We start from the raw sequence: 16,939 nt of genomic DNA, 5'->3' as shown, positions 1-16,939 counted from the left end.
TCCAGATGGCATTTTGATAACTGTTGGGACTTGGTCAGATGTGACAAGAATGAACGTTATTTATATCATTTTGATTAGAAAACACAAAATCCTTCATGAACTGTTGCACGGATGAAGCCAACCAATCAGAAAAGAGCGGGAGAACCTGACCAGCCAATGAGAAGGCAGAATTAATCATGTGCGAGTCCAGATGAATGTGATGTGCGAGTTGTTGGATGACTGCAAGCAGTGGCATAGTGACAGAGATCAGAAGAGGTTAAAGGTCACATAAGGGTCACTCTTTTGCCGGCTGTGGCTAGTTTTTGGGCATTTTTAGGCCCCTGCATAGCAGAAAGGTGCCATTGGCAGCATTTGAGCAATATGGGATGAAGAATCGCGGGTCATGCCTTTTCGAACAAGCATAGGACAACATCCAGGGCGAATGAGCGTGTTTAAAACAAGCCGAGAACAGGTGAGTCCAGTCTTTAAGGGATTTCTTTGTTTTTTTTTCGTAGCTTTTCGTGTTTTTTTAAAACAAAAACGCTGAAATGTGGTGAGGTGCGACATCATAAAGTTCAATACCACCAATACGGAAGCCCTTTCCAACTTCCCTCTGTAAACTTCGGGAAGCGCTGCCCATTGGCTATGAGCACTGCCCTTCACTGGCTCCGCCCCCCACTAAGTGTCACAGTTCTGTCCTCTGCAAGGCCCCTCCCCCTACGCATCAGATAGGCAACTCTGAATACTGTCCATCCATAACTGCGCGTGCGTGCTGTCCTGGGCACAGAAGTTGTACACTCTTTTGGTCGTCTTGAGCTGAAAGAGGAGGAGATAAAAAGGTTAACATGGTTAAATAAACACACATGGATAAATAAAGCAACGTGCGTTAATGGGTTATATACTGTAGGTCTTACATCAAAGAAGGCTTTCTCATCTATGTTTTTAGGTGCTCCCATGGTGGGCGTCCCCGGAATGACAGATTCCACTTCGGCTAGCTCGATTACTCCCTTACAGTCTTTATCCTGCCTCGCGTCATAGTATCGCAACTAGGAAAAAGTGAAAAGGGGGATATAAGAGCATCAATTTCAGTCCCTTTCACTTATTCCTCATCAAAAACGTATTGTAAATTTTTTTATTTTACTATATGACATGCAAGATTTGTATACTGAATCAATTATGGTTCCAAAACATTAGTTTTCAGTGTTTGGTACCTGGTGTTTGGTCTTATCCAGTACAAACCAACGTGGTTTCCAAGGTTTCAGCAAAGCGCCTCTTTTGTATAAAACACCCTCAAAGCTCCTACATCAAAAAAAAAAAAAAAATATATATATATATATATATATATATATATATATATTACATTTCACATTTTTATTCAAGAGATGTTCTAACCTTTAAATGTTCAAATAAGACTATTAGCATTTAAAACCACAATAAAGAGCATTCTGCTAATTCTTTTATAACATAGTTCATATAAAAAAATATTATTTATGAATATAAATTATATTTAAAAAAATTATATAAAATAAAATAAAATATAATATTTATAAAATGTGTTTTTTTTTATATGTTAATCTAGAAATGTATTAACTGCAAACATTATATATATTTACCATTTAAAATTAACTAGTGAAGACTGAAAAATTTTAATTTATGCATTTAGCAGACGCTTTTATCCAAAGCGACTTACAGTGCATTCAGGCTATCAATTTCTACCTATCATGTGTTCCCAGGGAATCGAACCCACAACCTTGAGCTACAGGAACACTTATTTTACATATTATTATTACAATTACAATTATTACAATTTACACTATACCTTATACATTCATATAAATTAATTTAAACCTGAAATTTGATTGCATGCATCAAACACCCAATTATGCCAGGTGACAACATCAACGTGTGTCATTTATACAACTATAACTAAAGTTGAAAAATGTAATTTAACCCAAAAACAGACGCGGGGCAGCGGATGAAGTATGAAGAATGTGTTGACCGACCTGTTCTCGCTCTCAGTGCTCTGGAACTGGCTGTAGAGTGTGCTGGTACTGGGTCGACCAGCTGCAGGTGTGGATGTGGCGCTGACCTCACAGTCCAGAGCCAGGTTGATGGAGGAGCCGACCCCGCTCTGCTGCAGATACACACCCTGAGAGCAGCGCTGGTGACTCAGATTAGACGACATGAGCAGAGAACTGGAGAAGGAGTGCTGGGAAAAGACAAACTAAATATTAATACAGAATGCCATTAGTAATTTGCAGATAAAGGTTTAGATGGTAATTAATATCTCACCCTGCTCTCTAGTTTGGACTCAACCCGTTGGGCTGTCTTTATCTTGTCCCATGTGTCCTTCCATTTTTCCGTAGGTTGCCCCAACTCAGTTTCCAGGTTCTGCACGTCCTGAATTGATATATTAAAAAGACCATAAGGATTCATGTACGAAGAAAACAACTTTGAGGACTTCTGCTTTATTCCTAACCTGCAAGAGTTTGGTGATGGCATCAGGTAGTACTTTACTGAGGCTGTCATAACACGGCCAGACGATCCTCCGCTGGGACTTGGGGGCTGTCGTCTCCTGTCTATCACTGGTTTCCTCCTGTGGCTTCTCCGGCCGACCCCGCACTAATTCCCAGTCAAAGGACGGACCCTCAGAAAGCGTTTCCTCTGTGTAAAAGTCCCAAACCTTCAAGTTGGAGATAAAACTGTAGGGCTTCAAGACCTACAAGACAAAAGAAAGGCAAGTTACACACACTAACCATCACTAGAGGGCACTAGAGTCATTTAGTCACATTTTGTTTCAGGTTACCTAAAGAACAATGCTCTGAAACTAAGAAAATTAGTAAGTTACCTCATCGTCCTCAGGTGAAAACATGTAGTTGTAGAATATGGGGGTCTTCTTGTTGAGCCGGTCAATGTAATCCCAGACAGACTTGCACACCTGAGGGTTCTTCCTCTCACCTTTTTCCTCATACAAGACACCTACACAAACCATACATTGGGAAAGGGCCAAACAGGGTTTAATGATTGCATACTATAAATAAGCAACATGAAACTTCCTGTAAGTTATCACTTGACTTTCGACAGCATTACACAAGGAAAATTCAATAACATCTCATTATGAGAGTCATGATGACAGTTGATATTATGCAGCATTTAATATGTTGTCGATTCATTTGTTGGTTGGCGATTAAGACTCACCAAGCTCGATGCGCTCATAGTCTGAGTCCAGGAGGAAGGTGCGGAAACGGTTGGAGACGTAGTGGTAGGCTAGGAACTTCAGATAGTACTGACTGAACTCAAACTCCATGGGGAACTGTAGATGGATCTGTTAGGAAATGAGCAGAGGGAAGAATATTGAAATATAACATCTACCAGATCTAAATCTTTAGAACAACTAAATTAAATTAAGTAATTAAAAATTAAAAAAATGTTCAATTCAATTCAATTCAATTAATGCATTTAGCAGACGCTTTTATCCAAAGCGACTTGGTGCATTCAGGCTATACATTTTATACCAGCATGTACAAATTCATTATATTATTATACAATTCATTATATTTGCTTGCATTAAACATAGATTTTAGACCAAGGAAAACCAATATCGGACTACTTTAAGCAAATCGCAATCGTAATAACTAGGTTCATATGTCCCAAACACCACAAGCCATCGCTATATAAAAGTATACATAACCAAAGAAAAAACACCCTAAGACTGAACCTTGTGGGACACCTAACTGATCTATTATTTATTAAATGTTTACAAAATTTGATCAATCAGAACAGTATTTATGAAAGTTATTTAAAAACACTGGATTCCAATTGTTTAGGTAAAAGCCATTTCAAAGGAAAAGAGAATAGATTGGGTAAGTTTTCTTCTTCTAAATTGCCTTATCAGTGAGAAGGACATAAGATAAGAAACAAGATCTCCTGGATTTCTAGAAGCTAAATCGAGTTCATTGTGTAAAAGATAATCATCTTTGATATCTTGGCAAATCCAGAATCAATGTTCTGGTATCCCACTATTAAGAAATCTCATTCTTTAAACACGTGGGGAAAGAAAGTCTGACCTTATCTTCAGGGTGAATTAGCTAGATAAGAAGAAGGCTTGTGCAATCCGGATGAGTTATAGTAAGTTATCACATCTTCGAAGGTGTGGTCCGTTTAGAGTGACAAATCAGGAAGTATGTGTACATCAGCATGTATTAACTAGCTTCCTTTCTGTATCTGCTCATACTATCACCAATCACATGAGGTTTATTTTTACCTTTTCTTTGGACAAGACCTTCCTAGAAAGTGGTGATTGCTCTTTATCAACATTCAACAACAAAACAGTCATTTGTAGAAGCAAGTTTTACGGTGCATGAGATAAGAACTTTCCAGAAATAGATTTAAACATCTCCACTGAAAAACTAAATAAAGAATGCATGCTAACAAGCAAACCTTCCTGCATGCAATAATGCCATGCATTTCAGAGTACAAAGGAAATGGTGAAAACATCATAGAGGTGCTAAAATAAAAACAAATACTTGCATACATCACGAACGCACGTGCATGTACATTTACTGATAGTGATTTCCCGACCAGCAGGTTGAGATTATTACCCACAACCATGGTCTCTGGCTGTTGACGCTGGAAAAACCCATATTGGACAGGCACCACTACACATACCTGGTGCACACAGTCAAGGAACTGTAGGAAGACAGGTGTGAATCCACTGCTCTGGCTGGCTAGCGTCTGAGCTCCACGGTGGCTGAAGCGATGACCGAATGACAACCACTCTTTCTCCACAAGCAGCCTGAAGCCATCAATCGTTCGGTAGTACGGATCCGACAGAAGTTGCACCAGGGACACAACCTATATCCAACACAGCATTAATACACACATGAACAAAAACCAATAGCAGACGGAGCTCATGCATGTTTAGGTGGTTGTCCTACCTGTGTTGTAACATCCCAGCCATCTTCCAAACTAACCATGACGGAGGAACCATTGTCCAATAGTTCCACAACAAGAACGGACACCTGTAGAACCCTGTGAAGCTATGGGACACAAACCATAATAAACATCAAGAATATGAAAAATTGTAGCACAGACTGATCAATACACTGTATTAGTGTGTAATTAACAAGTGTTAATTTAACCCAATTGAAAGGGGTAAGGTACCAGATTCATCCACTCCGACTCCTCCAGGCAGCGGTGAAAGGTCATGTTTGGTTCAGTGTTGGACATGGAAGGCACACAGGCTTTCATCAGCTTCTTGAAACTGGTCTTGACCTGCCGTACATCAAAGACCTCGATGGGTACCACCTCCCACTGCTGGAAGGAGTCCTGCTTTCCACCCTGAACACAACAACAAGAGGGTTTAGCTCGAGCACCCACCATTCAATACTGCAATTAATGTGTTTAATTCAATCTAGAAACTAGGAATTATTTGAAACATGATGCTGGCAGGAGTGGAACTATTGTTCTTTAAATAATAATGAATTACATTAAAATAAAACCATAAAATTGTTATTATAAGCAGCGGTATAATTATAAATATTTATTGATTTAAATAAAATGATCATCATTATTACTACTATTATCTCACTAGATGCCAAAATTACAGAAGTGGATATAAGTTCTGGTAAAGTTCCTTAAAAAAAAAAAAAAAAACTGCATTACAAGATGTGACAAGTTACTTTATATATGGAATCATATTCACATGAAATTAAGTATGTAAGCTAAATAACCTTGAGTTGGGACTTGTCTCCAATAATGTAGAGATACGCTCTTTGTTGGCGAAGGAAATAGGTTTCGGATGGGCCTCCATTAGCCTGGGGGGATTCTTTCCCAGCCAGCCTGTTCCCCACATCAGGGTCATACGTGCTGAGCCGCCCACTACCACGAATACTGCCCCACTTTCCTGGGATAAACAAAGATCAATGGAGAACATTCACTGATGGAGAACAGGCAATTAAATCTGCTTGTGGAATCGTTTGTGTGTGAATTTGTTTATTTGGGGATTGTTGTAGAGAATTTGTGATTTCTACAAGCATATTATAGACAAATAGGACAATGGATCACATGCAAAGAGATGGTCATCACATCCTCACAAACAATACAAATAAATCAAACACATGATGGTCAATGATTAGTTAGCACAGGAAAGAGGATAATAACACTTCATGGACACTTAGTGCTCAAACTTGCTAGCGTCGTTGTTCGAGAAATTTGACTGGTTAGATTTGAGAGCAGGGGCGGGCCTACTGTACCTCTAGGTGACTTGCGGGCCTTGACTGAAACTCTAGGCTGAGAGAGGGAGATGACCCTTGCCTTCTGACCCAGCGCTAAGGTCAGATGATATAAAAATGCCCATTACTTCCAGCAAACAAAAATGGGCAGCTATTTCAGCAAAATAAATTAACATTAGAATAAGCCAATGCAAAAATGCACACAACGACTTCCTCTGTCATGTGGGACTGGATGTCAAAAATTCTATTTAAATAAAAAATTATAAATGATTGGGAGCAGAGGAATGGATGGTGGGTTTAGTCGTGGGCATAGTAAAAACACACACTCACCTCCTCGACTGAAGGTTCCTGGCACCTCCTCTTTAGTCCCCATGACTTGTTTCATTAAAGCTCCTATTTTAGGCTGCCTCAGCTTGTCTGATGAGTCTGAGGCCCAAAAATAACACACACATTACACATTAGGGGGTAAATATCACAAGAATGATGAACTGTTAAGGTACAGCTAATTATGTGACATGGTCACTATTGTTAAGGCTGAGTAAGGTTAGGGTTAAAGGTTAGAGTCAGGGTCTGACCTGAGCTGCTCATCTGTGAGGAGGTGAAGCCACTGAGTGTGTTCCTACCACTGGCTTCGCTGTATGAGGGCATGGAGCTGATGATGGCCTGCAGATACTTCTCTTGCTCCAGACTGGTGGAGTCGGCCTGGGACGGGCCTGAAACCAAACACAAACATGTTTACTGTTGTCCCAAAAAAATGCTCTGGTTGATCTCATGGCCTCAGAGCTCAGCTTATGTTTGAATGTAAAAGAGTGTACAAAAAGCAGATATAATAAATAGATATAATATATTTACCAGTGTTGTTATAGTTAACTAAAACAAAATAAAGCTTAAATACTAAATAAAATATTCTATGAAAAACTTAACTACTGAAACTACTAAAAATAAAATAAAGCAAAAAAAAAAAAAAAAAGCACATTACACATTTACTAAAACTAAGGCTGAACTGAAAATAAAAAAGTATAATCCAATTCAAAGTAGTAATACATATATTTATTGAAAAATATAATAAAATATAGTGTATATTCATATAATAATTTAAAATATATAATTATTTTAAAAAATATATATATTTCTATATAAGAGAATAGCTGTAAACGTAAACACGACAACATTTTCAAAGCGATTTACATTTACACACACATGTGAAAACGGCCAAAAACGTTATTACATATGTCAGGCCAGTAGTTGGCGATGTCACATTGTTAGTAAACGGTACTTGTAAGAAAGTGACGATTATATGGCATATAAGATGCGTTTCCGGTGTTGGTTGTAATATTGGTAAATCCACACTTTGCTGAAGAAGCGTAAGCAACCGTTTGGCAACAACAATACCATGTTCTCCGCCACTATTGTGTATGTTTTTCCACGCTGGCATTTAAAATCGGCACGCATTGTGCATGTCTACAAACTTAACACGTACTACGCACGTGCATGACCATTTCCAAAGATTTCCATATTGGATGTTTACACGGAAACAATAACTGTAGTGTTTTCAAAAAACGTGCACTTTGAAACCCATTTTCAAAAACGTGCACTTTGAAACCCATTTTCAAAAATATTTATTTTCAGTCCCCCAAACAGCGTTGTTTTGTAAATTAACATGCAAAACACGTAAAACGTTTCCCATTTTTGGCTGAAAACATGTCGTGTAAACAGCTCTGACCTGCAGTGGGTGCATTGGGTGATTTGAAGAATCCCACGACGCCTTTAGCATGCAGGCCAGCCGAGCGTAGTAGCACAGCTTTGGTGCGTGAGTTCCTCCAGCACACCACAGGGAAGCGGTTCTGCCGGTAGCAGCGGGAGATGCGCTGGATAGTGACATCGGGGATGCTCTGAGGCACAATCAGTAACCCTGGATAACTGAAACACATAAACAGACAGGCGATGATGTTTGGGTATAACTGCTATGCTAATGATATGGTTTAGCATTGCGTGAATTTTTGTTCCGGAGAATTCTGGAACTCACCTTCGGCAGACTGTGTACATCCGGTTGGCGGTGGAGATCCGGAAGGGTTCGTTTTTAGAGCGTGTCAGGCTGTTGCTGAGCGTTCCCAGTCCCAGCCGCTGGTAGTCCCGACAGCAGGCCCGCTCGACCACATTACTCATGGTCTGCCGGTCCGATGAGCGGATGGTGGAGGAGAGCGTGAGCGAACTCTGATCCGGTTCTTCAGACACTGCTCAGTCAGAGAAGTTGCATTATATTATATTATATTATATTATATTATATTATAACATATTAGCCATCGCAAAGATCAGTTGTAAATGCATGTGTTTTTGCATTTTTTCTTACCAGAGATCTCATCCTCATCCATCTCTGACTGTAAACTGCTGCGGTTTTCCCAGGTCGGGGGAGAATACTTCTTTCGGGTTACATATTGACGCCCAATGGTCCTCTTCGCAGTTTTAACCAGGTTTTTAGACAGCGTTCTAGAAGAAAACAGCAGCTCGAACATTTAAATCATTTTAAGTCACGATTAGGACTTGTTACAGAAAGACAATTTCTTAATTGTTAAATTTGTCTGTACACATACATTATTTCTTTAAAAAAAAAATGTATATATTCATACACTTTTTATATTTAAAGACAAAAATACATTTAAACATCCGTACATAAATATATAAATATATGATCATCTCAAACCGAATATTCAGGAAAAATCTAAAAATTATTATAAAAATTTAATAATTAAGTGTTTTATAACAAAACATTTCACATATACCGAAGACTTTATCATGTTTGTGTATAAATATCAAGCACTTTCCAAGCCTACAGCAAAGACCTGCCATTTAAATACATAAAACATCAGAGCTGTTTTTCAAAAATGTTAAAAGCTACTCAAAATTGTTTAAAGATGATTTGCCCTCAAGAGCGTCTGAATTTGCCATGACACCCATTTGCTGCTAATGCAGGGTCTCAACGCAAGAGTCTTTGCATTTTCCACTACTGAATAATTCACGGCTTGTCAGTGCCATCACACGCTATATCTTTTCCTCTCTCTCTCAGTTTTTTAACCAGTGCTACTGGGTCACATGACTTAAACAGGAATAGGCTAGATCAAGAAAGAAGTTGCATGTGTGTGAGATAAAGAAAGGGGTTGGAAATACAGAAATGGTCTACTGGGTTTGTGTCACACAAACTCTGACAAGTAAAAACACATCTAGACATTTAAAGGGAAAGATCACTCCCCATACACCAGCATCCAACAATTCTTACTTTAGCGACTGGTTCTTGTCCTTGGTCTTGTGCTCCACCACCAGCTTTGCCGACTGACCCATGGTGAAGGCAAATGTGCCCTGGACGTGCTGTGGGTATCTGAGCTTATGCATGTGCTTCCTGAACACTTCCGCCAGATCTGATGCCACCTCCTCATCAAAGCCAATCTTCATCAGCTACGAGAGAGACAATTCAATGAATAACTGGTAAAGAGTTAAGACTTGATCAATTTTCAGTGCTTCTAAACCATAAACAAACAAAAAAAAATCGATATTTTAATAAAATACAATTAAATATAACTTCTTTTTTTGCACCAAAACCAAAATAGTTTGTTTTTTTTGGCATCCAAAAAATCTTAATATAGATAAAAAAACTTTGAAAAAGTACAAATTGATTAACTAATAATGAAATAATAATAGATAATAACTGTGCTTATGTATTGTGAGTAATGGAGCACCAGGGAACAAATAAAGATCCGGTGAACCCAATACCTGAAAGGTGCAGGAACGCAGCAGGAGTATCTCCTGGAAGAACTGATCCATGGGAACTTTAAGAGAGATCTGCTTTTCTTTCGTGAGGGAAGCGATAGGGAAGGAACGGGTGACCACTTGCTCTCCAACTGTACAATACAAACATGGATGGCAAAATTTATCGCACATACAAAAAGGCTTTTGGTGTAAAAGGCACATTGATTTTCATTTTCAATTTCAAAGCGTGAGCACAGAGTCAAGCTAGTGAGGAAAACTGCTTCAGACAAGCAGGACATTTATATAATTCATGACCGACAGCATCCCAACAGCACGACTGCAGAGACCTTTACCAAAGTGAGCTGCTCTGAACCGATATGAAAATCAACCCCAATGTGAAGCTCGACCAATAGGAGTGTACCGTTAGGGTCAGTGGCGTGCCCTTGAAGATGAGGCGGTAGGTAGTGAGGTAGATGGCTCCCTCGGCAGGTAACAGAGGCGGACCGCCCATTGCGCCCGTGGCTTCCTCTCGGCCGTCTGCTATAAGGTGCACCCGCATGCCGTCCATCACAAACTCCTCACCGGGGAGCAGCGTTGGTCTCAAAAGCTTGGGCTGGAGTCAGAGAGACAGAAAGAGAAAAATAAAGAGGAAACAGTGAGACAGTGAAGTCAGTATATCTCAAGTATGAAATTCATACCACACTTCATTGCAAACATGCAGAATGGAAAGGAAACTGATCATTCAAATCACAGAAACACACAGCAAAGGTGCATTGCCTCGCGGTCAGTTTGGCATTTCTTGAGCATGAACCAAATTCAGCAGAAAGCTTCAGGTCAACATGAAACTGAATTTGCAATGTGATTTATTTCAGAGTAAAATGCAATATTCAATCAAGTGTGACTGATTTTATCCATCGGGAACTGATTAGATCATGAAATGTGGGTGCTTAAAAAGAGATCACAAAGGTAATGCTTCATTATCAAATTTATCAATGATATTTCTATCATTGCAAATGATATAAACAAAAACTGGATGCAAATTACTATAATTTAATTATACTAGATAATTTACTTACTTTGTTTGTTTTTATTAAATTACCCTTTTTTAAATGACCTATTTTAATTTTTTTTTTATATCTATATATATATATATTACTTTTTAATTTTTTTTATTAAATTACCATTATCTTTTAAAAATATGTTTTTACTTAAATTGCCTATTTTGCATTTAACCGATTAGAATTTAAATTACTATATTTTACAAAGACTGCATTAACGAAACAGTACATATAAACAAGCGAGTAACATTTTGATGAAAGATTACAAAAAGACAAACATTTTCTATTACATGCACTGAGGAATCGTGCACAACAGGACAGTTTATATGTTGACTTGAAGCATGGGATACTTGGATAAGTGTATTTAGAATTTGGATGTAAACATTCTGTCCCACCGTTCTTCGAATTCAATTTCATATGTCCAGAAATGCCAGAAGCAACATTTTCTTCTGGGAAAATTAGCCTGTTTATTCCACTGAGCATCTTTTTCCCAAAATAAACAAATGTATTACGAGTCAAAAATCAGTGAAGCGAGGCCAATTTCTCCATCTAGACCCAAATATTCTCTAGACGCTTATGCAAGAGCAAGTTCACATTGGAGTGCTGAGATTCTAAATGATTTACAGATCTCACGAGCATCTACCTCATGAACATAAATGTTCTCCCTACTCTTAAACAATAAGATGTGCAATACCACTTTTGTTCCATTCCTTTTAAATTCTATTCTATCTCATCTATTTAATTTTGTCTATTTCTGTTTATTAATATATCTGTGTGTTGTCCTCTGTACTGGAAGCTTCTGTCACCAGAACACATTTGTATGTGTACCTTGTATGTGCAAACTGATCTAATAGATTCTGATCTATTGTCGTCCAGAGAAATGTGTCCTCAAACAGGAAGTGATCTAGAGCCCATCTTTACAGCAGGTGGGCTCCATTCACACTCTCTCGGTTGAGTTCTTGGGAAAGTGTTCAATGTTGGCGTCCCGTGACAGCGCTGGTTGCTAATAATTCATAACGTAGTGATGAAAGCAGCATGACTGCTTCTCCAGTACAGAGTACATTTCTTTCAAACTCAGTGGAGTGAAAACACAGTTTAGCTAAGTCAAAAAACACGGCAAGGTATTTACAACACTTCACTGCACCGTTCTGCCATTGTGCTTAAATGAATAGCTCAAGATTAGTAAACTTTCTCATGTTGTTCCAAACCCATAGGACTTTTTTTCTTCCATGGAAAACAAAAGTAGTAGTTTAGCAGGTGGTCTTTTCAATACAATGAAGGTGAATACATAATATAAATAAAACAAACAATTAAAAAAAATCCAGTATCAAAATAAATAAAACCAGATATTTTAACATTTTGTTTGTGAGTAAATGAAGATAATTTACCATACAATGAAGGTGAATAAATTTTTTTTTTAAATTAAATAAATAAAAAATGTATTAAATAAGTTTGGAATGAGATGAGCATGAGTAAATATATCTCAATTTAATTTTAGGGTGAACGAATAATTTTAGGGTGAAGATAATTTTTTATTTATTAAAGGTGAATAAAAGTAATAATAAAATAAATGAAAGATTCAAACATATCTGGAATGGCATGGGGGAGAGTAAATGAAGATAATTTAGAAATAAAATAAAATAAAATGTTTGGAATTACATAAATGTAAGGAAAATAAAAACAATTTTTGTTTTAGGGTGAACTATCCCTTTAAGACTGCAATGAGGTTATATATAGGAACAAGTGGATTGTGCAATTCCACGGAAATGAATTCGATTTCAAAACATATTAAATAAACCATGAAGGCTTTGCTAGGGCGCTGTGATAATATTATACCAAGATCCTTGATTAAATCAAACCTTTGTGTTAAAGGAAAGCACAGCAGAACGTCAGACTAAAGTGTGCTCAAAACAGCAGGCCAATAAGACCAGCATGCATCACCCAGGCCACGGTCAGCACGCAAACGTACCTGCCGTGGCACTCTGACTCAAGGGTGGAGGGGTTGAAGGGAGATGTGAGTGGATCTGCCTGGTTTTCTACACTGCATTTCCTGTCCAGCAGAACATAAAACAATGAGTTGGTTACCTTTTGGATGGGCGGCAGTCGTTTGCTCTCCCTGTGAACCGCTTCCAATGTCTCAATGTGCATCTGAACGATGTCTAAAAGAGAAACAGTGTACATGCATTTAAAAAAACTTAATTAAAAGAAAAAGACTAATTGAGCAATATCCGATGGCTTCACCTGGGATCATTATGTGAAGGGCCTTCAGGTGTTCATTGGTCACGCCGCTCTCGTTGCACACTTTGTCAACAAAACGGTTAATGAACCGAATGACAGAGTTTGCAACATCCGAGGTCTCGGCATCCTCAAAGCCGCTCTCCGTGTCGTAGCTTTCTGCCATGCTGCCCGCAATACTAGAAAAACAAAAAAAAATACATTAGTGGTCTTTTTTTCTTTATTGTGCTTTATGTTATGTCCCTTGTAAGTATTTGTGCTCGCACACACCTGTTAGTGACGTAGCTGTTGCTGACGCTCTCCAAGTCTCCCAGGCCGGTGTTGCGGAGCAGGCGGTTCTTGCTGGTGTCGAGCGGCAGCAGCAGGTAACTCATGCGGTTGGCATAGTGGATGGCCTGACTGAAAACCGTGCTCTCTTCCTTCTGAACGCGCTCCTGCTGCTGCTCTTTGCTAAGTGTGGGCCACAGGCGGCTCTGCTCGGACGCCAACTCCAGAGCGCTCAGCCGCTTCTGACCACCAACGCCCTCCCCGTCCTCAAATAAGCAAAGGTCAAAGGTCAAATGCAAGGGGCAGCAGTAAAAAATTTGTAAAATTAAATTACATTTTAAAAAATGTTAATTAAATAAAGTAACAATAAAAAAATAAAAATTAATAAAATAAAATAAAATAAAATAAAACTCACAGGGCTAGATGCGTCTCCCTCCTCATCGTTCTCCAGATACAGGGCCCGGATGTGTTTCTGAACATCACTGAAAAACATGGCCTCCCAGAACTGCATGTTCGTCCACACCATGTGCTCCTGTACGCAGCTGTAAGCGAACTGAGTGATGCCTCCACCCAGTTTCTGTAACACACACACAAACCAGATGCCGTAAACCCACACGCTTAAGTCAGAGAAAAGTCCACCTTTTATTCAGTACTTTTATTAGAACATCACTCAATACTGAGCTTCTCAAATCAGTAGAGTATGTCCAGTTAGCAAGTTATCGCAAAAAAGGTATAGGTATATTATCTCCCTAATTATATGTTTATCTACCAAGTAAATGTACATTAAATATTTATTAGAACTGAAATTATTTATGTAAGCTCCAATTAGCTAAAAGCAAAGCAACAACCCCAATACTGCAATATGATATCACACATTTATATACGTTTGTGTGTGTGTATCTTTTACATTATTGATCTGCAATCCTAGTTACTTTTTCTATAAACTAGTTAACATATGTAGATGCAATATAATAAGTCTTCCTCTATTTGAGGTTTTCTCTCTTCCCCGTTCTTCTAAGAAATGCTGCTTATGAAAAATAAAATATAGTATGCCTTCAAATACTCATTCACATCTTTACTCACCCGACAGAAGGCGGTGACCAATGGCAGCAGAGCAGCAGCAATACCATGTTCATCCATATGCGAGCAGTCCTGAAGATAAAAATAGAAGCAGATTACAAACATAAACATCAAAACATTTGAATAAGACAATTTATGGAGGTGAATGATAACATGATCAACAACAATCATAAACTAAACCAAAACATCGTTTTTTCCACTTCCTTATTGCAGCACTACAATCCGAGAAACACTGGTAAACACACTGTATCTGATTCCTGTGTTTTACCTGCAGGGTGCAGTTCATCATGCGGACGATGTAGTCAAACTGTTGGGTGTCTAGAACCGCCCTGTTCTGCAGCACATGCAGGTTCAGCTCCTGGGTCAGACAGACCCGTGCCGCCCGACCTTTCAGAGCCCGTAATACTGCCGGCATTAACTGCAGACACACACAAGTTAACACACACTCATACACCAAAACAGACTCATTCGAGATCATAAACACTTTAGCAGAAACAGACACCTTAAATCTGGGTTATGTTTAAGAGAAAAGCATTGGATAAGAGGTTCGAACCTTCTTGGCTTCCAGCATCTTGTTGTCAAATATATATGTGATGCAGTTCCTGACCACCTCTAACCTCCTGGCGCTGTTGGCCAGCACATTCCCGTTTCTGTCCACTATGTCAGCTAGAAGCCAGACAGATCAAAACACGAAGATCAGCACACATGACTTAGTTGGAGTATGAGAGTTTTATATGAATGTTATATTTGAGCACTGGAGGTGATGTTTGCTACATCAGATTTGCAATCTCACCCAGTGGAGGTCCGGATGGGACCATGCTCTTCAGTTCGGCTTTGACCACAGGTGGCGCTGTTTTGAGTTTTGCCGTCGCATGGTCTATAAAGAGCTGCACGGAGACCTCGTCTAGATGCGGGAAAGGGGTCTGTGGGAAGCGGGGCTTTGCGTGTTCAGCTGTTCTCTGAACTCTGTGCATGCTTACTGCCGGGTATGGGTTTTCCTGTGGACAAAAAAAAAAGATTTGTGTTTAGAGACAAAGGTTACAATCACAATGTGAAATCTGGATGCACATATTCACATACATTTTCTTGTATCATAATACAAGAAAACTATAATGTGCTATAATATAATTTAATAAATGCATTCGTAATTTTTAAATAATAGCGCTAAATATCAAATAAGTTTTAAGCAAAACATTCCAATAAAAAAAATTAAAAAAAATCATTGCAAATGTTTGGAAATTTTTATTTTGCGATTCCAAGAATAACAGTACAGGAATATTCCAAACAAAAATGATAATTTGGTCAATAATTACTCATCCACGTGTGGTTCAAAACCTGTTTGACTATTTTTTTCTGCAGAAAATAATAGTAGATAATCTGAAGAATGTTGATTGGTTTCAATTCCAGTTGACTTCTGTTGTATTTCTAGCCAATGGGAAGTGCAACTGTTTGGTTACCAAAACTCTTCAAAATATTGTATTTTTTTGTTTCACAGAAGCAAGCAAGCCATACATGTTTGGAACAACATGAGTAAACGATGAACCATTTCTATTTCGGGGTGAACTATCCCTTTAAGTGAGAGTCAGACAACAGAACAACAACAACAAAAAGATTAATAACCTAAATTGTACCGATTCATAGCACTGATATCACTTTTTTAGTTAAAAATAAATGTATGCGTCAAAATAACAATACAAAAATGCCAGGATCTGCACTTTTTATTTTAAATACCCCTTTTTAGCTTAAATTTTGATTTTAATGATGTGACAACATATCGTGTGAAACAGCAGACATGACACATGAATTAAACCTACATTTTTGAAAAGGTGATCTGCCAGCTCTTTAATATGCTTCATCACTTTATGAGGATCTCCTGTCTCCTGTCGAATGCGCTCCACCTGATTGGCTATGAGCTACGGTGAACGGAAATAAGAGAGATAAGTCCAGAAAGCTTGAAAAACACAAATAAAAAGGCATCCTTCTCACTGTTCTACTGGCTGTCAGCTATTTCCATCCCACACTGGTGACTTACATCATCAAACAGGTCTGTGGCTCGGTATGGAGGACCCCGCTCAGACACGAACCCAGCAAATGCCATGCCGTCCAGCACCTTCATCAGGAAGTCATCCTCAGTTAGTGCTCTCTGCCCCAAAAATGCAGCCTTGAGAGAAAACAACAAGCTTTAGAAGTCTGTTTATGTGCATTTGTGTCTGAAATTGTACCTTAGTACCTTATGGAAGCATATGGCGGGCTCAGGGTGGATTCGGATTATATGGAGACACCATCGATAGCCCTGAAGGAGATGTGCGAAGAGCCACAGGAAGACGGCGCGAATCTCCTTGTCCT

At 38.7% G+C, this 16,939-nt stretch overlaps 1 protein-coding gene across 1 annotated transcript; it reads right to left on the bottom strand.

The window, feature by feature from the left end:
* Positions 1 to 515: 515 nt before the first annotated feature.
* Positions 516 to 16,934, bottom strand: LOC113076071 (myotubularin-related protein 5-like; the record flags this gene model as incomplete). Its single annotated transcript, XM_026248740.1, is given in 33 exon segments — positions 516 to 795; positions 894 to 1,025; positions 1,191 to 1,278; positions 1,983 to 2,188; positions 2,272 to 2,379; positions 2,459 to 2,698; positions 2,828 to 2,958; positions 3,178 to 3,304; positions 4,648 to 4,833; positions 4,917 to 5,018; positions 5,143 to 5,319; positions 5,712 to 5,884; positions 6,234 to 6,308; positions 6,543 to 6,638; positions 6,788 to 6,925; positions 7,936 to 8,132; positions 8,239 to 8,446; positions 8,563 to 8,699; positions 9,487 to 9,662; positions 9,978 to 10,105; positions 10,375 to 10,386; positions 10,389 to 10,566; positions 13,097 to 13,170; positions 13,253 to 13,425; positions 13,517 to 13,779; positions 13,929 to 14,090; positions 14,597 to 14,665; positions 14,862 to 15,011; positions 15,147 to 15,259; positions 15,387 to 15,591; positions 16,408 to 16,506; positions 16,626 to 16,754; positions 16,824 to 16,934. Coding segments are annotated over 33 exon segments (4,662 nt in total), but the record flags the coding sequence as incomplete, so codon positions are not given.
* Positions 16,935 to 16,939: the final 5 nt, after the last annotated feature.

The sequence above is a fragment of the Carassius auratus genome, unplaced genomic scaffold (genome assembly GCF_003368295.1).
Source record: "Carassius auratus strain Wakin unplaced genomic scaffold, ASM336829v1 scaf_tig00018534, whole genome shotgun sequence".
NCBI classification, from domain to species: Eukaryota; Metazoa; Chordata; class Actinopteri; order Cypriniformes; family Cyprinidae; genus Carassius; species Carassius auratus.
Note: the sequence above shows the minus strand (reverse complement) of the source record. Positions and strands in the feature narration are given on the sequence as shown.